This window comes from Tamandua tetradactyla, chromosome 14 (genome assembly GCF_023851605.1).
Source record: "Tamandua tetradactyla isolate mTamTet1 chromosome 14, mTamTet1.pri, whole genome shotgun sequence".
NCBI lineage: Eukaryota > Metazoa > Chordata > Mammalia > Pilosa > Myrmecophagidae > Tamandua > Tamandua tetradactyla.
In genome coordinates, this window is record NC_135340.1 from 69463693 (window position 1) to 69487315 (window position 23623).

Below are 23623 nucleotides of genomic sequence, written 5' to 3' on the forward strand. Positions count from 1 at the left end.
TTCCTTCACACTTCTTTTCTATCTTCCTCTGGTCTGAAATATATTTTTGTTCCAGCACTTTAACCATTCTTGTCAGAGGATTCACATCTCTTTCTTCCTTCCCACTTTCATTGCACTCCAATAGCAAAATACTCTGTATAAGTCTAACACTCTGTTTCCTTGACTTCTAGAGCCAGTTTGGGAGAAAATTTATGATGGTCCACACTAGTGCCACTATAAATTCAGGGACCCCCCCCCCAAGATACCTGGCAGTGCCATAATGTGTTCAACTCAAGGCACTGTCTCATTCCTTGTAGAGGCTGATGTACACTAAAGTTTGAGATCCACCATCTTAGGGAATCAAAAAGCATGTTAGAATATTAAAAGTTCAAGAGGCCTGGAGATAACCCATTTAAATTCGTTAGAGCAAATTGGAGCATGGATTCTGCGTGTGTGTGTGTGTGTGTGTGTGTGTGTGTGTAGGAGAATGTATATAACACAACATCCTTCAGAATTAACATTAGGGAAACACGTTTGTCTAGAACTGTTGTCACCTCATTTTACTAGTGGTTCTGCAAATATGCATTTGTCATGTGCTTTTGCATTCAGACTCCTCAATTTTTCATTCCTCCTCACTCTTCTCTGACTAGCTCTTTAGAGTAGGTAATCCATAATTTTATGCTTACTGAACAGATAACATATGGAATGCTACAGAAATATTTTATAGTAATTTCAGAAGTGTTAGGTTAACTTCCATTAACATAAACATATCTGTTATTGCAGAACCTTTTTTTGTTGCATGTAGTAGTTGTTGGTCTATATTGATTATTCTTGATGAAATGTCCGGATGTTTTCTCTTGCAATATCATGAAAATGTAGTATACGTTTTATCAGCATGCCTAGAAGAGCTTTTCTGTAGTGAAATATCCTTTGATAAGCATGCCCATTATAGTTCCTTCATCTGATTAAATATCCTGGCAGCTTTCCACTTTTAAGAAACCCAGTCTCCATTAGATTGTCACAGACTTTCATTCATGTCTCTCTTCTCAAAAATATGTAAACCAAGTCATTTTTAGCCACTATTATAATAGTCACTATAATTAAAATTGATCTATCCAGCCATAGGTTTATAAAATTATTTTTTGTTTGCAGTTAAGAGATTATAATTACTTTATTATGTCAAATATTAATTCATAAGGTTTACAGTTAATATTAATATACTTCTTAGCTTTGCAAGATTCTGCTATTACCTCAAATTTTCCCAACCGTATGGTCAAATACCCCAGTAAACATCTAAAATTGAGTTTCAATTAGAAAATTTAATTCTTACAAAACCAAATACAATATCATAATATACTTGATTGTACCTCATCAATGTAGTCTATTAACATGCACTGTTAAAAGAAAAAAATCACTGAATTATGGTACTGTTACTGTTGGGTGGTATGTAAAAACTTAATGATTCAGCATCCAATTTCGTTTATTCTGAGGCAGAATTTGATGCAAAAATGCCAAATCAATACTTCTCTGCTGATTTGTGGCAGAAAAAAGGATTATGGAAATATTTTTGACATTAAGGGACTTTGGATGTGATACATGTTCAACTATTTCTGTCACTGCTCTTTGCAATATAACTGTGGGTTGACAATAAGTGGCTGTGATGTTAGATGTATCATCTACATTAATTTCTTTTCACTTAATTACAATTCTTAAAATATGTTAGACATATAGTTTAGCTATATATATATATATATATATATATATGTCATGATGATTAATGATAATATTCTAATGTGGTGTACTTTGACCATCAGGAATAATTTTATTTACATCCTTTACAAATCCCCAGGTTCTATGCATCTCTAAGTACTTAGTAGAGAACCAGAAATCTACTGAGCTCAATATAAGTAATTATATTATTATGAATAATAATTATATTCATTAATTGATTAAATTAATGAATATAGTTAAATATAATCATATTATATTTAATTTGTGAACAGTCCTGTTCAAAAATGAAAAAATAAACATCAATTAAAAATTTAGGTTAAAAATAGCAAAGCTGGATATATGTAAATCTGTATTGTTGCCTTTTTCTTCTCATAGATTTATTGATGTACCTCAATATACCTATATATCCTCAGGAATTAAAGAATGAAGGCTTACAAGGAATTTCAAGTGATTCTCAGGGATCAGATATACAAGGCTCTTACAATATTTTGGAGATTGCTTTTAGTTCAATCTGGTTATTTGAAATAGTTTGTGTCGGCCCCTAATTTTTTTGCCATATTATATATCTTTTCATATTTTAATATCTGCTGTATTTTTAGTAGAAAAGTAAATTGACAGAGCTTGTAAGCACCCTAGGGTAATATATATCCATAAACTTATATTATAGTGTATGTGTGGAGGAATCTGGTGCTAAAAGGATTCAACATGGGGCTATATTTTAACATAAATGCTAACAATAATAAGATGATGACTAGTTCAAATATAGTTAAATATCTTGGGCAGCACCAGAAGATATGTACTATATAACCATTAAATCTAAAGTTGCTAATCTGGTAAAATATAACAGTGGGATGTATTAGTAGATTGGGACATAAAATCTAAACCATTTTTTTATTGGAGAATTTATGAATATCCTGAAATTGAAATTTCTAGATATCCTGGATGTATAAACCTGCAAATAATTTCACAAAAATAGTCAGCATTTCAAATCCATATGCTTCCCATTTATACTTGAGTAAAAATTATCTCTGCCTTTACCTTTTTGCCTAATTTTAACAAGGAAATATAAAAGAAATCCCTTAAGAAGATTGTCCACCAAACCTAATAATCAGAATACTTTATCTGTATGTTTGAAACAATTGCATATTTGAGTTTGAAGCTATATTCAAAACATTCAAGACTGTTATTGTACCCTGCTTTATCTCAAGTCATTGTCTGCTTTCTAGAGATGAAGAGTTGAGGATTCAGTCAATGTAACACATTTAAAACGATCCAAACAGGAATTTTTTTAAATGAAAGATAGGTTTACAAAATTTTAATAGAGTAGATTGATTTGTGGGTAAAATGGGAAATTTCCAGGACATTTGGGCAAAATGAATATATTATGGGGTTTAACAGCACTAATATTGTAACAGGCACTGTTGAGTTCCCGCCACTTATTACTAATGTGACTTTGAGCAAAATATTGTAGCAGGCCAAATTTGCACACATACATACACACACACTTTAGACACAAAATTCAAACTTTCCCCTTGGAAGAAGCAACATTAAAGTACTAATTCCTCCAAAAATGTTTCCTAAGATGATGAACTATAGTAGAGAGAAGAGAAACATCCATTCCAGGACCAAAAAATTACAAATATAAGCCTGCACCTCTGTGAGTTTATCTACTGGGCTATCATTCAATGAAGAAATGAAATTTGAATTTAAGAAGTTTGGCGCACATGATCTATTAATTATTCCATAATCACGTTACTCTGACAGTGACATGTATCTAAAGTCATTCCGTTTAACCTTTTCTTTTGCATGTTGTGTGACCTTTGCAAGCAGAGTAAGAAACAGGACATTCCTCGGGAAGATCAGGGACCTACCACCAAGAATTTGGATTTTTGGCCCCAACTTATTACACTGATGATCACAATTATTGATGAGGATAGAAGTGCCTACACACCTATCTTGAATCAGTAAGTATGCCATTTTGGGAATGAATGGATTTTATTCCATTAAAATAAAGAGAAATAAAACATTTGAAGCATAGATTATAATTTCAGGAAAATAACTCTTTCCAAAATTAAACTATAGAAAACAAAGCATTTTTCTACTTTTATCAATAAATATCAGTTCTGTTATTCAGTCATATTATAGACTGCTAGTTTGAGTTCCATAGTGTATGATTCTTTAGATATAGGGAGCATATTCTCAATATTTAAATTTTATTTGATGCAGAAAGTTTTCTCTTTCCTCTTGTTACTTTCATGACTGACTGATTGTCTGAAAAATATGACTCCCCAACAGACCAAAAAGAATGTTAAAGAGTTCCACTGTGTTTTTTAAGTTAAAAAAATAGTAAGAAAAACTGCTTTCAATAGAGTTGTGCATACTAGGTTTAATATGCTTATTAAATAATTTATAGAACAGGGAATTTCTTGTTCTCAACTAACAGCCTAAAACCTAGGCCTCCATGCATGGAACTTACAAGTTACAAGCCGTAGACAGATAGATGGATTAAACTTCATGACTATTCTAGAAGTCTATAGAATCACCCTCTTATCTAAATACTTCTAGTTATGAAAATTTGGGCAAATTACATAAGTCCCCTGTATCTCAGTTCCTTTTATGTAAACAAGGAGATTTTACTAGGTGATTTCCAAGATCCAGTCCATCTTTAAGATTTGATGACTTTAGGGTTTATTTCACACCCACATATTGAGGGCTGTGTAAGCCCGATAGCAGCCAACTCAGCCACTCAGATAACATGCAGTCTGGCTAGTGGAAAGAGAGTACCCTCACAAATTGGTAAGACCTGAAGTTTGGGTGGCATCTGCAGGGATAGCAAAAATAGACAACCAGGCACTACATGAAATAGAACACAATTGATTCAGACTTACTGTGAAAAGTTGGTTTTATTGTTTTCTAGTTCTCCATATTGGTCAAGACAGAGGTTAAAGTTGAAGCCAATTAAAATTTCAGTTACTGGAGAAATAAATTTAAGTTTCCAAATTTTCACTTTTTCTTCCCTCTTAACCATCTTTTTTATCTGCCCAAAGCACTTCCAAATTGTGGAGAAAGCAATCCTTTCATTTTCTTTTTCTTTTTCTCCAAACCGAATCCCTATGTCCACCTTAGTCCCCTGGCTATCAGTGTCTGTAAAGACTTTGTTCTTTATTCTCTTCTGATAGACCAGGACTAAATCACTCCTCTTAATTCATACCATGTCCTCATCTGATCATTTTTCCTGGGTAGTCCTTCTCAGGTGTCTGGCAGCTTAGTGGAATTGGTGTGTTATCTAATTCACTCTCTGGTCCATTCTTGAGGACAGAATAGATTTCCTAAGTATTAGTTAGTCTCCTTTTTTTTTCAGATAATTTCCCTTCTAGTTTCATAGAATAATTAGATACTGTTTATATTTACCAAATAACAAAAATAGGTAAAGACCAATAGGAGATACATGAAAAATCATTAAATCAAAGTTCTTGAGACTTATCTTTACTCATATCCATGAAAAATATGCAAAGGCTTTTAGTTGACTATTTGTAATTGTATTAAAGGACATGGAGTAAATAAATGTAGTTATGGGAAGGAAAATTGATGAAAAATTATCAACTAAATTAAGTCTGCTAGGTATAAAAATTAGCATGGCACATGAAAATGGAAGGAATATCTTTTTAAAATTTAATTTTAATGTCAGTATTAGAAACTTTTTTTCCTTTGATGACCTTGCCCTAAAAAAATTGGATGGGGTGGGCCATGGTGGCTCAGCAGACAGAGTTCTTGCCTACCATACTGGAGACTTTCTTGATCTCTTTCATGTAATCTAAGGCTACTGATAAATAATTTCTTGAATGACATATTTATAATGACTTTGAGAAATCATAATTCTATACTCTCTTTTCTGTTCTATTGATCTGTGTATCTATCATTACACCAGAACAACACCTTGATTATTGTAGTTTTAGAAGAAGTCTTGAAATTATGTAGTACAAGTTATTCAACTCAGTATGTTTAAAAGCTGTTTTGGCTATTCTATGTCCTTTGCAATTCCATATAGACTATAGAATCAGCTTATCAATGTCTACAAAAATGCTTTCTAGATTTTGTTTGGGATTGTATTCCATATATATATAGAATCAATTTGGGAATAATTTAAAGCATAACAATATTGAGTCCTTTCCATGAACATGATGTATCTCTCCATTTATTAAGGTCTATTTAATGTATCTAAGCAATATTTTAGTTTCAGTGAATATATTTTGCACATGTTTTTTCAAATAAGTATGCCATACTTTGTTGCTATTGTGAATAACATTTTTATTTCACTTTCCTACTGTTTACTGCTGCTCTATGAAGTGCAATTCATTTATGTATATTTATCATATACCCTTCAACAGAAATTTGTAACATAGATGATACTGTTGTCTGCAAATGTAGACAACTTTACTCTTGTCTTTCCAAACTGGAATCTTTTGTATTTTTTCTTGCCTTATTGCTCTGGTGAACACCTCTAATCTAATGTCTACTAGAACTGGTAAAGGCAGACATCTTTGCCTTATTCCCAGTCCTTATGAGAAAGACATGCAGCCTTTCACTATTATATATAATGTTAACTGAAGATTTGTCATAGATATCCTTTATCAATTTGAGGAAGTTATGCTATCTTCCTATTATTCCATATATATTTTATCATAGGTAGTTATTGGATTTTGTCACATATCATTCTTGTTTATATTGATATAAACATATGATTTTTGCTTTTCATGTCTACTAATATGACAAGTAACATGATTTTTTAATTTTAAACCAACCTTTCATTTCTGAGGCAACTCCACATGATTCTGATATATAATTCTTATTATATATTGTTAGATTTTATCTGCTAAAATTTTTTAAGAATCTTTCCCTCTATGTTCACAAAAGATACTACTCTGTAGTTCTTTACTTGTAATATGTTTTTCTGTTTTGTTTTGTTTTTTAATATTAGGATAAGACAGGCTTTATAGAATGAATTGGGGATTGTTCTCTCCATGTTGACTTTATAGGAGAATTTTTGTAGATTTGGCATTATTTCTTTTCAAGTATTCAGTAGAATTTTGAATACTTGAAAAGTATTCAGCACCAGAAAGCCACAGTCTTTAGGGAGAAAGCATTGCCTGGATTTGGACTTTGTTTTAACCTCAAAACCATAAGCAAATAAATTCCCATTGTTTAATTTGAACTATTTCATGGTATTTGCATGAGCAGCCTAAGCAACTAAAACAGGTGGATTTCTAACATTATCATTCCTTCAATATTTATTTTTTCTGTAAAGAACCTTCTTTCATCACCTAAGGATATTTACTTGGTTACCTTATAATATAATATGTGCAGGAAAGATAGGGTAAATATGTAATTTTTTCCTTCTTACCTATTTTTTATTCTGTTCTTTTCTACTACAATGAATTTCTGTTCCTTGCATTTTCTTAGCAGGAAGTTTTTAAACTTTATTAATTATAGGACTGTTCAATTAACCCACTTGTTTTTAACTGAGCTTTTGTAGTTTATATCTTTCAAGGAATTTTTCCATTTCATTTTTTCATTTTATTTCATTTAAGGGTTCAAATTTGTTATCTTAAAGTTGCACATAATATTCCCCTATTTAATATATAATAAATTCCCCTATTTTAATATATAATAAAATCTGAACTGATTTCCTCTCTCACATTCTTGATATTGGTATTTTAGGTCTTCTTTTTTTTCTAACTTTCTAGGCAGGTAGTAATTTTATTGATCTTCTGGGGGGAAAACATCAGCTTTGGTTTTATTAAATTTATCTATTGTAAATAGATATCTGTAGTGATGCTAAGAGTGCTCTGTGCTGACAGCCCAATCTCTCCATCTTAAAGTTCCCTATCAACCTTTTCTCACATGGTGTCTTTAATTTATAAATTATAACTTATAATTTATAAACATCTTTTCAGAATCAGTTATTGCATTAGGGTCTGCAAGATGGTTGTGTTGTGATTTGAAACCACATGTACCCCCCCAAAACAAGTTTTGGATCCAATTCATGACTGCGGATGTGAACACATTGTAAGTAGGACCTTTTGAAGAGGCTATTTCAGTGAAGAGGGTGTGGCCCATCTCAGTCAGAGTGGGTCTCCATCCTATTACAGAGTCCTTTCAAAACAGATTGAAATTCAGACACAGAGAAAGCCATAGGAAGTAAGAAGCTGAAATCAACGATACCTGAAAGATAATGGAGAGGCCAGGAGAGGTCACCATGTTCACTGCCATGTGAACAAACTAAGGACCAAAAATTGACAGCAGCCAGCACCAGAAAGCCACAGTCTTTAGGGAGAAAGCATTGCCTGGATTTGGACTTGTTTTAGCCTCAAAACCATAAACAAATAAATTCCCATTGTTTAATTTGAACTATTTCATGGTATTTGCATGAGCAGCCTAGGCAACTAAAACAGGTGGTTTTCTAACATTATCATTCTTTCAATATTTATTAGTTTTAATTTTTCTGTAAAGAACTTTCTTTCATCAACTAGGGATATTTACTTGGTTACCTTATGATATGTGCAGGAAAGATAGGGTAAATATAAAATTTTTTCCTTCTAACCTATTTTTTGTTCTGTTCTTTTCTACTCCATTCACTGTTCCCATTTTTCATTAACAGTCTCATTTCAATTTAGCAAATACCTGTCCAACATTTATTATATGACAGGCTCTGTGCAAAATTGCTGCCACAAAGATTTAATTAAGGAAAGAGATATGTACAAGATTAGTTATAAGTCTTCAACTGGTTAATCACTGGGACTATCTTACTCACAGGCCCTTCTGAGATTAAACTCCTCTACCCACAGCTACTGGTTGGGATAACCCAACGAGATAAGTTTTGCACAATAAGAAAAACTATATTCCCTTTCTGGAACTTGACTGGGAAACTCAGAGAATGGGAGAGTCAATAGAAAGAATAGAACTGAAAGGCTAAAAGTTTATAGAAGGCTATGAGTAACTAATCCAAAATTAAGAAAAATCAAAGGAGTATATAAATGAATACCAGGAGATTAACAGAGTTGAGAGAGGAAGCAGCTGATATTGAAAGAGGAAAGGATGCTTGGAAGGAAAAACTTAGTAATGAGAACAGGAGGGTCCATTACTTGCAGATTCTGCATGACACCGTCTGTGTGGCTGGCTAATGCACAGCTTTTAGACCTCGTTCACCTCTGAAGGCACTTCTTGTCTCACATACCCTGAAGCTGGGCTCAGACTGCCGATGCTCTGCCTTTTAACCCTAGCTCAGATTTTCTTGGGTTCCAGTAAAATATGGCACTGCTGTTTAGTCTTGTTTTTCCATTACCCAAAATAACCTTAGAAGAATTACCATTTGGTTATGTTTAGCTACTTAAGTGAGTCTCTGATTCTTGTAACCAAAGTAGCATAAAGAACTCGATTTGATAGTTTATAGAATGACACACATATTCTAGTCATCTCACAGTTAGATTATAATTAGAATGTAAAGGAATACTTCAATTCTGGATTCCCAGGAGCTAAACAAACAGTTCAGTTTATACAAGCAATCAGTTTCTGCAAACCTAGAGTTTACCATGAGGAGAATGGATAACGAGAAAATCCAGAGACCTGGGCTGAAATGCTACCTGACTAAAAGCACAAAATAAAAATAAGTGTTTGCTCATGTCAATTAGAGCCATTTCAAATTTTAAAACAGATGAGATGTTTCTCTGCAAATTCCCCAAACAGTGCATTATCCGGAGAGAGAATAAAAATGTTTTTCTAAGAGCACAAGTGTACTATTACAAGAATGTTTACTAAGAATCGTACTAATGCAACCACTTTTGAAGGTTTCAATTTTCTACCTCCATGACCTAGATATCACAGAGGAAAGACAAAGTTGAACTTTAGTTTTCAAGGTTTATCTTGTTTGCCAATAGATAATTGCACAGTTAGAAATTTATGTGTTATAAATATCGTCATTGTCACAATATGCACCGTATGTAATAAGCCACAGCTAGGCATTGTACTAAGCATTTTTACATTTTAATTTTAAATTTAATCATGATTTAATTCTAATGGAATGGGTACCATCATTATCCCCAAATTATAGATGAAGAAACTGAAGCACAGAAGGGCTAACTAACTTTCCCAAGATCATACAGCTAGTAAGTGGCAGAGTGAGAATCTAAGCAAATCTTTAATGGATGGGTTAATTATAAGGAAAGAGTCCCATGAGAAAGGTGATGGGCTTGAATCCTTTAATGCAATCCAAACATTTCGTATTTATTTTTTTATTTATTTGCGTGGGCTGACTCCATGAATCAAACCTGGGTCTCGGAAAGCAAGAATTCTGCCAACATTTCTGATTTTTTAATGATCAATTTGGAACTGGTCATGATAAACCTGTAATGTGATTAGTCACAAAAATTTTAAAGTGTAAAATATGTCATCTGGTAACAGCTGCAATTAAATTATATATATACTGATAAAAATATATGAAATTTATGATTTATATTTGAAATGTTAATATGTAGTACTTACTCACTGTCAGTCAGGAGTCATTATGAAAGAAATTATATCTCAGAATTCACTGGCCAGAAAAAATTTGTTTCCCAAGCAATTGAAATATATAAAACTGATCAGTTTCCCTCTTTGCATTAAGTGCCAGAAATCTCAGCTGAATTTGTGGCCCCCGTTTAATAACTCCATAAGATCTACAGGGATGCAAGTGTAACTCGGTGGTAGAATTCTCGCTGGACATGTGGGAGACCCAGCTTCGACTCACAACCTGTGTGCCTCCCAAAAAACAAACAAACAAAAATGCAACAAATGGTGCTGCAATAATGGAATATTCACATGGAAAAAGAATAAAATGTGAACCCTGCCATATAGCATACAAAAAAAAAGATCTAAAGGCATGCATTTCTGTCTGATGTTATTTTACTGCTAATTATCATCACAGGAAATGTTCACTTAGATGAGTTCACAAATGTGAATGCTTAGTTCACATATCGAATTTTTCAGTGGACTTTTACACTTGACTGCATTGTTATGTTTTAATTCCCCTTTAATAAAGCTTTAACCTGTAGTGCTAGCTTATAATTTACTAGTAGAGTCCTGCTTAATAAAGTTCATTCTTCCAGGCTGTTCTCTCTCTTCGTGATGATGGCAGTTAATTGCCGTAATATGTGTCAAGTATTCTTAAATGCAGAACATATCAAATGCTAAAATTCTTTTTGCAATGTGAAAAGAGCACATGCCTCTTGAATTCTAGCTATGATAATGAGGTTTAGGTTGCATACTGATGCAATAATAGAGAACTGTTACTTATTCATTTATAACAATGAACATACTTTTCTTCAAAGGCAAACTGTGCATATCAAAATAATACTTCACATTTAATGAATTCTAATTTCATCTGTTGTGACTAATGAATCATCATTATCAAACTTGGCAATGGTAGATTATGCTTTCCTTATTCCCCTAAGAGATTTGCAAGATAATAAATCAGGTTATTAAATTGTTGTATCTCATAGGATTCAAAGTTTAAAACATTTATGCTTGTACTAATCATTGTACATTAAAACAAGAAACATTGAAATAATGGTAGAATGTACCAGTTATTTTATTAAACCTCCTCTTTATAAATGATAGACGACTGAGTTAAATTATGACTGCATTGAAAAAAAAAGAAAAGGTAGAATTTAACATTAGAGACTTTAGTTTGAATTTAGTTTGTATATAGCAAAACCTCACTAATTCAGACCCATGTGAGGAGGGCTGCATTTTAAAAATATGTACATAATGAAATATGAATACTTACTGTATTATACTTTTTAAGTACTTGTTAGTGCCTATAATTATTATAGAGGTTAGGAAATGGCTATAGAAAGTTTAAACCTCTTTCAGTCCTGCTTAAATAGTTGTTTGACAATGATCTGTAAGTAGCATACAAATAGTGTATAACTTGGGATTTCCAAAGTTTATGAAACCAGTTTACTCCCATAAGTACATAAAAATTTCCCACTACAGTCAAGATTATGTTTCTAATTTTATTAACAACTCCCTTTTCAATTTCTTTCTGGAGACTAAAAACTAGGAAATATAAACTTCCATTCTATTTCTGTGATATCTTTTCACATCAGGAATCAATGGAATCTAATATTTCCCTATATTTCTCATTCATAGTGAGAAATTTTATAGTGTGCCAACGGCTGTGTGAAGTATTTACATGTAAAATCTCATTTAATTCTCATAATAGCCCTAGAAAAAGTCCCCTAATACCCAGTATCCTCATTCTCATTTGACAGATGAGGAAATTGAGTCTTAAAGAGATTACTCCCTGTTCCACTCGGGTAAATTAATTAAGTAGCAGAGGAGAAATCAGATTTCCATATCTATGATAGCACTGAGGTTTAACCACTATATTATGCTAGTGTGGGTTGTGCAGATCAAACAGCTAGAAGTGTGTTCAGTTGTGGAAAATAACCCTCTGGCAAACATGCAGATGGTGTAGATTTCTTAGCCAGCCCAAAGAAATGCAGGAATATTCGACTGTGGCACGTGTTGGAGGAAAACAACTCTGCCTTATGAATCACGATTTGGTACTGGGGATACAGCCTATATAAAATATATACAATTTGATGCCAAAGCAACTTTGTGTTTTGTAAAGCTACAGAGACATTTTGGGCAGTGTGCAAAGGACACTCCTGTGGGAATCTACTTTTTGGTTCCTTAAAAATTGGAAACCTAAATGTAGACGGTAGTTACTCAGAACTTGATAAAAATCTACCTTAGGAGAAAAACTGTGTGCGTCTTTCTTCTCACACCTAGCAGTCATTGATTGCTTTCATCTGTTGTATTTTGCTGATAGGTTTGAATCTTTCTCCCCTTTTTTCATTAGGTAAGTGGGAGGAGAGAAATTGTTTTGGAAATTGTCAGCTTTTCAGATATTGTCACCAGGTTATAGCCTGGCCTCTGGAATTGTTAAAATAATGTGAAGAGGAAATAGACATTTCTGCAGAAGGCTGTATAAACCTAATATTATTTGGAAGTGAAAGAATGCTAGGTGGGAGAAGAAATGTTTTATACTGATAGAAAAAATTGAAGAGAAAAATTATTCCCATTAATTTTATCAGTTCTGAACTATAAAGCAAATGTTAATAAAATATTGGCTAAATTAAACATTACATCAACAATAGAACCTATTTATTTAAACTTAGCTAACATGAATGTTATTCACCATTTAAAAATCACATATATACTAAGGCTCATATACTAAAATCATATATATGAGATCATAAATATAATATATATGATAAAAAATTATATATTTTTTTATTTCAAAAGAGAATTGCTTTAAGTCTTGTGCTTACAGAATTAATCATATTGAGGATAAACTCGAAGTATCACAAAACTGTAAGAAGTAGAAAACAAAATTTGGTTTGATTTTTCTTATTATGTTTTTTGTTTTTTGTGTGTTGTATGGAGGGGGTCACATTTCATTATTTTTCCATGTGAGTATTCCATTATTGCAGTACCATTTATTAAAATTTTGTTTGTTTGTTTTGCTTCTTGGTTCAAGTGCATTGGACAGAAACCAAACCCAGGTCTCCCACATGGCAGGTGAGAATTCTACCACTGAACTACCCCCTTGCACCCACTGTTTGCTTGATTTTTTAAGAGGAGTTGTAGGTTTTCAGAAAAATCCTGCAAAAAACACAGGTTCCCATCCACTTCCGTTACTAAAAACTTGAATAAATGTGGTACATTTGTTGCAATTGACGAAAGAATATTATTATAATTGTGTACTGTCTTCAAAGTTCATCCATGTTGTTACGTATATCAGAACTTCATTCTGATTTACAGCTGAATAATATTCCACTGCATGTAGAGACCACATTTTCTTCATCAGTTGACAGATCTGTGGTTTGCTTCTATCATTTGTCAGTTGTGAATAATTCCACAATGAACATTGGTGGTCAAATACCCATTTGAGTCCCTGCTTTCAGTTCTTTGGGGCACATACTAGAAGTGGGATTGCTGGGTTCTATGGTAATTCTATACTTTCCTTTCTGAGGAACCTCCAATATGTCCTCCACAGTGCCTACATTATTTTACATTCCCACCAACAATGAAGGAATATTTCACACTTTCACACTCCAACACTTGTAATTTTCCATTATTTTAATAATGACCATTCTAGTAACTTTAAATTGGTATCTCATGATTTTTCCCTTGCATTAGGCTAGTGATGATGATGTTGAACATATTTTTATGTGCTTTTTGGCCACTTGTTTATCTTCTTTGGAAGAATGCCAATTCAAGTCTTTTGCCTACTTCTTAATTGGGTTATTTGTATTTTTATTGTTGAATTGTAGAATTTTTTTGTGTATTCTAGATATTAAAACCTTATCAGATATGTGGTTTCCACATTTTTTTCCCCACTCTGTAAGTTGTATTTTTACTTTCATGATCAAGTCCTTTGAAGAACTTTTTTAAAATTTTTGATGAGGTCCCATTTATCTATTTTTTTCTTTTGTTGCTTGTGCCTTGGATTTGAAAGCTTAAGAAATCATTGCCTATTACACGGTCCTGCAGATGCTTCCCTATGCTTTCTTCTAGGCACTTTATAGTTCTGCTTCTTACATGTAGGTCTTTGAACCATTTTGAGTTGAATTTTGTATATGCTGTGAAGTACATGTCCAATTTCATTTTTAGCATATGGATATCCAGTTTTTCCAGAATTATTTGTTAAAGAAACTGTTCTTACTCAGTTAAGGAAACTTATCACCCTTGTCAAAATCAGTTGGCCATCGATGTAAGGATTTATTTCTGAATTCTCAATTAGATTTCATTAGTCTATATTTCTGTCTTGGTGACAGTACCATGATGTTTTGATTAACGTGGCTTTAGTAGGTTTTACGATTGGGAAGCGTGAGTGCTCCAACTTCATTCAATATAAATTTGATTGATGATCAGGTTTTTCATTTGTTGGAATTTTGATTGATTTTACATTGATTCTATGAATCATTTTGGATAGAATTGACATCTTAACTATATTTAGTTTTCCAATTCAGGAACTTGGACTGTCCTTGAATTTATTTATGTCTCCTTTGATTTCAGTTAGCAGTGTTCTATAGTTTTTTATTACAAGCCTTTAAATCCTTGGTTACATCTATTCCTAGATATCTGGTTCTTTTAGTGGTTTTAGTAAATGGAATTTTTGTCTTGAATTCCTCTTCAGATTGTTCATTACTAGCATATAGAAACACTACTGATTTTTGTATACTGATCTGACACCCTGACACTTTGCTGAACCATTGATCAATTCTAGTAGCTTTGTTGTGGATATTTCAGGATTTTCTGCAGATGGAATAATGTCACCTGTGAATACAGGAAGTTTTTACTTCTGGATTTCTTTTCTTTCCTTTTCTTACCTAATTGCTCTGACTAGAACTTCCAGGACAATTATAAATAACATTGGTGACAGTGGGCATTCTTGTTATGTCCCATTGAGTATGATGTTAGCATTAGGTTTTTAATATATATCCTTTATCATGCTGAGGAAGGTTTCTTCTATTCATGGTTTTCAAATTTTTCTTTCTTTTTTTTATCAAGAAGTGTTGCTAGATTTTATCAAATATGCTTTTTTTTGCATCAATTTAGATAATCATGTAGCATTTTTCCTTCTGTCTCTTAATGTGGTATATTGTCTTAATTTAAGTTTCTTATATTGAACCACCCTTGCATACCTGGAATAAATCCTACTTGATCATGATGTATAATTCTATAAATGTGCTATTAGATTCGATATGCTAGCATTATAAGGAATACTGATGTATAATTTTCTTTTCTTATGATATCTTTATCTGACTTTGGTATTAGGGTGATGGTAGCCTCATAGAATATGTTAGGGGTCTTCCCCCCTCTTCAGTTTTGTAAGTGCATTTACAGAATTGGTGCTAGAATTGTTTAGTAGAATCCTTCTGTGATGCCACATAGTCCTGGGCTTTTCTTTGTTTATTCTGAGGTTCTTGATTACTCTTTTAATCTCTTTGATAGGTAGTGGCCTGTTGATATATTCTGTTTCTTCTCAGTCAGTGTAGGCTGCTTGTCTGCTTCTAGGAATTTGTCCGTTTCGTCTAGATTCTCTAATTTATTAGTGTACAGTTGTTCATAGTCTCCTATTATAGTCCTTTATGTTTCTGGAGTCAGTAGTAATGTCCCCTCATTCATTTCTGATTTTAGTCATTTGTTTTCTCTCTTTTTAATTTGTCGGTCTACCTAAATGTTTGTCATTTCATTGAACTTAACAAAAAAATCAACTTTTGATTCTGTTGATTCCTCTACTGTTTTATTTTCTATTTTATTTCTCTCCACTCTGAAATTTATTTCCTTTCTCCTGCTCGTTTTGAGTTTACTTTGCTCTTCTTTTTCTAACCCCTCCAGTAGCAAGTTTAGATCTCTGATTCAAGATCTTTCTTCTTTTATAATGTAAGCTTTTAGAACTATAAATTTTCTTTTTAGCACTCCCTTTGCTGCATCCCATATGTTTTGGCATGTTTTGTTTTCATTTTTAACTGCCTCAAGATATTTACTAATCTCCCTTGTCAGTTCTTCTTTGACTCATTAGTTGTTTACAATACATTGTTAATTTCCACATATTTGTATATTTTCCAGTTCTCCCTCTTTTATTGATTTCTAGCTTGGTTCTACTGTAGCTGAAGAAGATACATTGTATGATTTCAATATTTTTTAATATATTGAGACTTATTTTGTGACGTACTATAGCTATCCTAGAGAATGATCAATGTGTGCTATAGAAGCATGTGTCTTTTGCTGCTGTTTGGGGAAGTGTTCTATACATGTCTATTAGTTGTCATTGGTTTATAGTATTACTTAAATCTTCTATTTCGATGTGCTGGTTTGAAAAGATTATGTGCCCTAAAAAACATGTTTTAATCCTGACCCTTCTCATGGAGACAGCCATTTCTTTTAATTCCTATCCAGCACTATAGGCTGGAAACTTGATTAGATTTATCTCCATAGAGATGTGGCTCACCAAATTGTGGGCCATTAACCTTTGATTAGAGGGAGATGTGACTCCACCCATTCCAGGTAGGTCTTGATGGGTTTACTGGAATTCGTTAAAAGAGGAAACATTTTTGAGAGAGTAACAGAGTCACTAGGACCATAGAGTCCATGCAGTCAGAAGCCTTTGGAGATGAAGAAGAAAAACTCCCCTGGGGTTGCTTCATGAAACAAAAATCCTGGAGAGAAAGCTCTAGCAGACATTTCCATGTTCACTCTGTGCTTTTCCAGTTGACAGAGAAACCCTGAACTTCATCAGCCTTTCTTGAGTGAAGGTAACCTCTTGTTGGTGCTTTAATTTGAACATTTTTATAGACTTGCATTAATTGGGACATTTTCATGGCCTTAGAACTGTAAACTTGCAAGTTAATGAATTCCCCCTTTTAAAAGCCATTCTGTTTCTGGTATATCTGGCAGCTAGCAAACTAGAACACTATCCATTATTGAAAATGGTGTTTTGATGTCTCCTACTATTAATGTACAACTGTCAATTTCTCCCTTTGTATCTATCAATGTTTACTTCATATATTTTGGGACTCATTTGGTGCATATATATTGATAATTGTTATGTCTTCTTGTTTAATCAATATTTATATCATTATATAATGATGACTTTTTCTGTTTCTGTGTAAGTTTTTGACTTAAAGTCTATTATAGATGGCATAATTATTGCAACAACAGCTCTCTTTGGGTTACTTTTACATGGTATGTTTGATTTTTCATCCCTTCATTTTTACCCTATACCTTTGCATTTAATTTGAGTCTTTTATAAGCAGCATGGGATGGTTAAATTCACATGTCAACTTGCTTAACTTATAGTGACAAGTTGTATGTTCAAGCAAGCACTGACCTAATTATTGCTGTGAGGATATTTTGTGGATTTAGATAATCAGTAATTTGATTGCATATGTGACTCATTACACCTGCAATCAACTAAGGAAAATGCCTTCAACAATAAGAGAAGTCTTATCCAATCAGTTAAAGGCCTTAAAAGGAGCACTTATTATTTCAGCATTCAGAATAATTTCCATCTCTACTTCAGCCTGCTAGCCAGGTTATCTTGGGGAATTCATTGAAAACATTTGTCAGAGTTACCAGCTTGTGGCCTGCCCTATGAAATTTTGACTTGCTCATCCCCAAAGTTGCATGAACCAATTCCTATAATAAATAGCATAATATTTATATTACCCCTCCCCCTCACACACATACACAACACCTAGGAGATTATATATATGTATGTATGTATATATGCATAGTCAGTTTTGTTCCCTGGAGATCTCTGATTGATACACAACATATCCATCTTTTAATCTCTGCATTCTCACTGGAGAGTTTAATCAGTTACAGTTTATTACTGGTAGTGCAGGACTTTCTTCTGTCATTTTGCAAGTTGTAAATTTTTTTTGTCCATAATTATCATGTAAAACCTAATTTCATATTTATTTGATTTTTTGTATTTTACCATTTTGAGCCCCTTCTCATTTCTTTCTATATAAGTTTTCCATCTATTTTCTTTGTGGTAACCATGAGGTTAAAATTTAACATCCTAAATCTATACCAATCACATTTGATTTGATACCTGTTTAACTTCAGTAGCATACACCTATACTGCTCCCATAAACCTCTGTTCCCCCATCTTCTTTTTTTTCTTGGTAAATGTTACAAATTATATCTTGATACATTGTCTGTCCAAAACAATAGGTTTATTATTAATCTTTATGACTTTTCATTTTAAAATCTGTAAGAAGTAAAAAATGGTGTTTCATACCAGAAAATACAACACAATATTACTGTCATTTTTATTTACTATATGGTTACCTTTACCAGGGTCTTTAATTCTTTATGGCATTTTAACCCACTGTCTTTTCTTCTTTCTTTTCAGTCTTAAGAGCTCCCTTTATCATTTCTTGTAGGGCAAGGCTAGTGGTGAGGAGCTCCTTCACTTTTGTTTATCTGTAAATGTCTTAATCTCTTCTTTACTTCTGAAAGAAATGCTTACCAGATATAAAATTCTTTATTGACAGTATTTTTCTTTTAGCACTTTAAATATTTCAACCCATTACCTTCTTCCTTTCATGTTTCTGGTAAGAAATTGGACTTAGTTTTATTGAGATTCCCTTGTACATAACTTGTTGCTTCTATCGTGCAGCTTTCAGAACTCTCTTCTTATCCTTGGCATTGAGCAATTTGACTATTTTGTCTGGGCATGGTTCTACTTAAGTTTATCTTATTTGTGAATTTTTGAGCTTCTTGTATGTCCATATTTATATCTTTCCTTAAATTTGGAAAGTTTTCTACCATTATTATTTTTTTTAATATTACTTCTCCTCATTCTTTGTCACCCCCATAATGTGTACATTAGTATAGTTGACAGTGGTCCACAGGTCTTTTATGCTCTCTTCACTCTTTTTTATTTTTACTTCTCAGCCTGAAAAATTTTATTTACCTTACCTTCAAAATCACCAATTCTTTCTTCTGCCAGCTTCAGTCTGCTGTTAATGTACTCTAGAGAATTTTTCATTTCACTTACTGTAATATTCAACTCCAGGATTTCTCTTTGAGACTCTCATGGTGTACATTCATTGTTTTCCTTTAATTCCTTCTCCATGTTTTCCTTTATCTCCTTGAGGATAAAGAGGATCATTATTATAAAGTTTCTACCTGGTATGCCCAAAGTCTGGTATGCCTCATTGATGGTTTCTGGATTTTTATCTTGTTCCTTTGAATGGGCTATCATTTCCTGTTTCTTTGTTTCCTTTGTAATCATTTGTTGAACACTGTAAATTTTAATTTTTTAAAATGTTAACTTTGGGATTTAGTCTTTAAACTCTCTGTTTTTTAAGTTTATACCCAGCTTGTGATATAAGAGAGATTTCCTTGCATGTCAGTTGCTAATAAAAACAAGCCAACCAAAGCAAATGGCATTTTTCTTTGCAAATTGAGTCTGCATTGGCTGGTGGTTTCCTTCAGAGTTAAACCTTCCTATCAATAATATCAGCCTGAGGCAAATGCAAATTACAAGGTCCTCTGTGTCTTATCTGAGTCTGAGTGGAGCCAACAGTAGTGCCTGCTTATTTTCCTCAGCTTGCTATTGCCTTAGGAATTTCACCATTTACATTTTAAAGGCCTTTGAATGCCCCCTCTGCTCTCTTTGAAACAGACTTTCATTCCCTTCTGGATGCTGTATTTTAAAACCTAATCCAGATAGCCCTTTGTCCCAGGCCATTTCAGTTTAATTGTTTCTTATCATGCTTTAGCTGACTGAAAGCTACTTCCTCTGCCTTCAGGGCAATTTCTGGAAGGGTGAGCCGGAGAAGTGTTTCCTGGTTCAGTCTTTTAGTGTTTTCCCAGGTAGATTGGCACTGACATACAGACACCTCAGGATGTGCAAAGGAGTTACTTTGGTCCCTGTGGATCAGGACCAGGGATCTGCAATGGGAGTGCATTCTGACTCCACACTGCCTTGAGGAGGCTGTGGAGGGAGGAGGCTAGCAAGGGCATCACAAGCTTTACCTACTGTTCTTCTGGCTACATTTCTTGATTTGGCACTTACCCAGTTATTGCAATCCTTTAACTGATTTCCAGAGTTTTGAGGAAGGTGGCTTTGCCAGTTCTTGTTAGTTGCTGAAAGTTTCTGTGGAGAGACAGCATCTTGAAGCATCTTTTTTTTTTTTTCACTGGCAGGCACCAGGAAACTAACCTACATTTTGAAGCATCTTACACCACTGTGTTTGTAAAATGAAAGGCTATTACTAAATTTTAAGAATAAATTATATACTTTGGATAAAAGTCCTTTATTGGATATGTAGGCTTTTTGTTTGTTTTGTTTTTACACAGAAACACTGCTGTATATGTGTTTTGCAAATACTTCTTCCTGTCTGTGGCTTATCTTTTCATTTTCTTACCATGTCAGTCAAAGAGCAGAATATTTTAATTTTGATAAAGTCCAGTTTTTCAATATTTTTATTTTATGACTTGTGCTTTTTGTATTACATATAAACAAACTTTGCCTAATCCAGGATTACAAAGATTTTCTCCTACATTTTCTAAGTCCTCTACTTTTAGGTTTTGCCTTTAGGTTTGTGAGATAATTTTTTATGTGCTGTGAGGTGTGAACTGAAGTTTATATTTTTGCATATGAATAACTAATAATGTTACCACCACTTATTTAAATGACCATCCTTTCCCCCAGTGAATTACTTTTGCACTATTTTGAAATGAATTGACCTTGTTTGTGAAGACCATATCTGGACATTCTGTTCTGTTCATCTATTTTGGGTCCTTTCAGCAATATCATATTTTCTTTAGTAGCGCTCATAAATTTTAGAGTCAGCTTGTCAATTTCTATGCACACACACACATGCAAATCTTGCTAGATTTCTGATTAAGTTTGCATTGGATCTGCAAATCGATTTGGGAAAAATTGACGTTTTAACAGTTTTGAGCATACTAACCCATGAACAGAGTACATCTCTCCACTTATTTAGGTCTGATTTGATTTTTCTCCTGACAACTTCACAGTTTTGTTGTTTTTTTTTGATAGATCTTGTCCATTTCTTAGGTTTAAACCTGTTTCATAATTTTTTGTGCTATTGTGAAGGGTACTGTTATGTTCGTTTCATGTCCAATAATTCATTGCTAGTATATAGAAATTTGATAATTTTTGTACTTGTTAGTTCTAGTACCTTTTTGTAGCTTTATGAAGATTTTCTGTTTAGACAATCCTATTGTCTGCAAATAGAGATTTTGTATTTCTTTCCTTATCTATATGCCTATTATTTCCTTTTCATGTTTTATTTATTTGTTTGTTGTTGGGTATTATTTTATTTTTATTTTTTTGCAGTCTTTAGGTCCTCCAATATATGTTTAAGATGAATGCTGTGAGTAAATGTCATTGCCTTGATCTTAATCTTAGTTTGATGACATTAATTATGATGCTTACTGGAGGGTTTTTGTAAATACCCTTTATCAGGTTGTTTCCTTTAATCCATATTTTTCATATTGTTTCTTTCACGAATAAATGTTAAAGTTTGTCCAATGCTCTTTCTATATTTATTGAGATGATTATAAGATTTTTCTTCTGTTAATATAGTGAATTCTATTCATTATTTTCTGACTGTTGAATCAACTTTCATTTTTAGTATAAACCTCAATTGTCATAATATATTTATCCATTTTATATTGAATTTGCTATTTTTGGTTGATTATTTCTGCATCTACATTCATGAGAAATATTGTTCTGTGCCTGTATTTTTTTGTTTTGCTTTCTTTCTGCCAGGTTTTTATATTAGGGCACTTTGAAATGATTGGATACATTCTTTATTCTTTATTCACTAAAATTAAAGTAATAACCAAGTTCCCTCTTTTAGGAGCCCAGAGCATTCTCATTATGTTATATCACTTACAATTTTGTTGCTAGGTGTTTATTATATAAAAAATTAATATATTATAAATTGTAACATTGATAACTATCCACAAATGAAATTTTTGAAATCAATTACCTGCTTAAGGTTATTTTTGTCAGTTATTATTAAAGGTTATTTTAATGTTGAAAACTAATTTTGTGTATCTAAAGGTTGTGCAATTTTTATTATAAAAAATTTTGAGGATTAAATACTCAATAAATATATAGCTCTGCTTTAATTTTTAAAATATTAATTGATGTTATTAGACAAATTGACGAATGACAATCAGTAAGGGGTATTGAAGAAACATAGCCTGCCTTTGGTGAAAACTTGAGTTAGAATTGTCTTTATGAAATGTCAATGGTCTTTTCTTATATGAAATCAGATTATTAGATAACACTTTCTATTCCATTCAAGATTTTTTTAATACAAAGTATTACTACTTTTGAGTTGGACCTCAAAATGTAGATGAGTATGAGAACTATTTTTGTTCCTTAGTTTATAATTTGTGTTCTTGTATGTACATGTGTATATATGCATGTTTGGTCTAATAGATGCATACACCTGAGTTCAAGCACACATAATATATTTATATATTTGTTAGAACAGAAAAGACCTTCAGTCTCACATGCTGGTATATGGTAAATGTTTATAATATAGTAAAAAGATTTGGTCATTACATTCACTGGGATATATTATAGGAGCCTTATCATGAGATTGGAAATATGTACACACAGAATATATATTCAGCAACAGTAGGAACCTGGCTTTATCTTAAGCTTTGGTCTAAAATATAGACTTGCCTAGGAGGTCTAGAGTACAAGTGAATAGGTTCACCAGTGGCCATTGTACCATAGAGAGTAAGGAGATTTCTTTGAAAAATTCACTGCAAACAAATAGAGTATGAAAGCACTCAAGCCAGCTTCAAGGAAAATAGTCAAGGGAGGTGTGATTTTTGGTTTATATGTTGTGTCAAGTTCCTAGGCTGCTCAAAGCAGATACCATGAAATGAATTGGCTTTAAACAATGGGAACTTATTTTAAAGTTTGAGGCCATGAAAATATCCAAATCAAGGCATCATGAAGGTGATGCTTTCTTCCCAAAGACTGGCTGCTGGCAATCCTTGACTCTCCGCCACATTGCAAAGCACATGGTAGCATCTGCGCCTGTCTCCCTTCCCTTCTGGATTTCATTGCTTTCAATTTCTTGTTTTTGTGGCTTTCTCTCTCTCACTTTGAATTCATTCCAATTATAAAGAACTCCTGTAAGAGGATTTAAGATCCATCCTGAATCTTAACTGAAGTAATTTCAGGGAAAGGTCCAACTTTCAATGGATTCACACCTTCAGGAACAGATTAGATTTAAGAACATTCTTTTCTAGGGTACATACAGCTTCAAACCACCATGGATGGTGTCTA

At 32.9% G+C, this 23623-nt stretch overlaps 1 protein-coding gene across 2 annotated transcripts in view; it reads left to right on the plus strand.

The window, feature by feature from the left end:
• UNC13C (unc-13 homolog C) overlaps positions 1-23623 on the plus strand; it is a 663640-nt gene that overhangs the window by 404669 nt on the left and 235348 nt on the right. For both annotated transcript variants that reach the window (XM_077127956.1, XM_077127957.1), the window contains exon 17: positions 3541-3674. In XM_077127956.1, coding sequence (XP_076984071.1) covers positions 3541-3674 — 134 coding nt within the window. The remainder of the gene's footprint in view (positions 1-3540; positions 3675-23623) is intronic.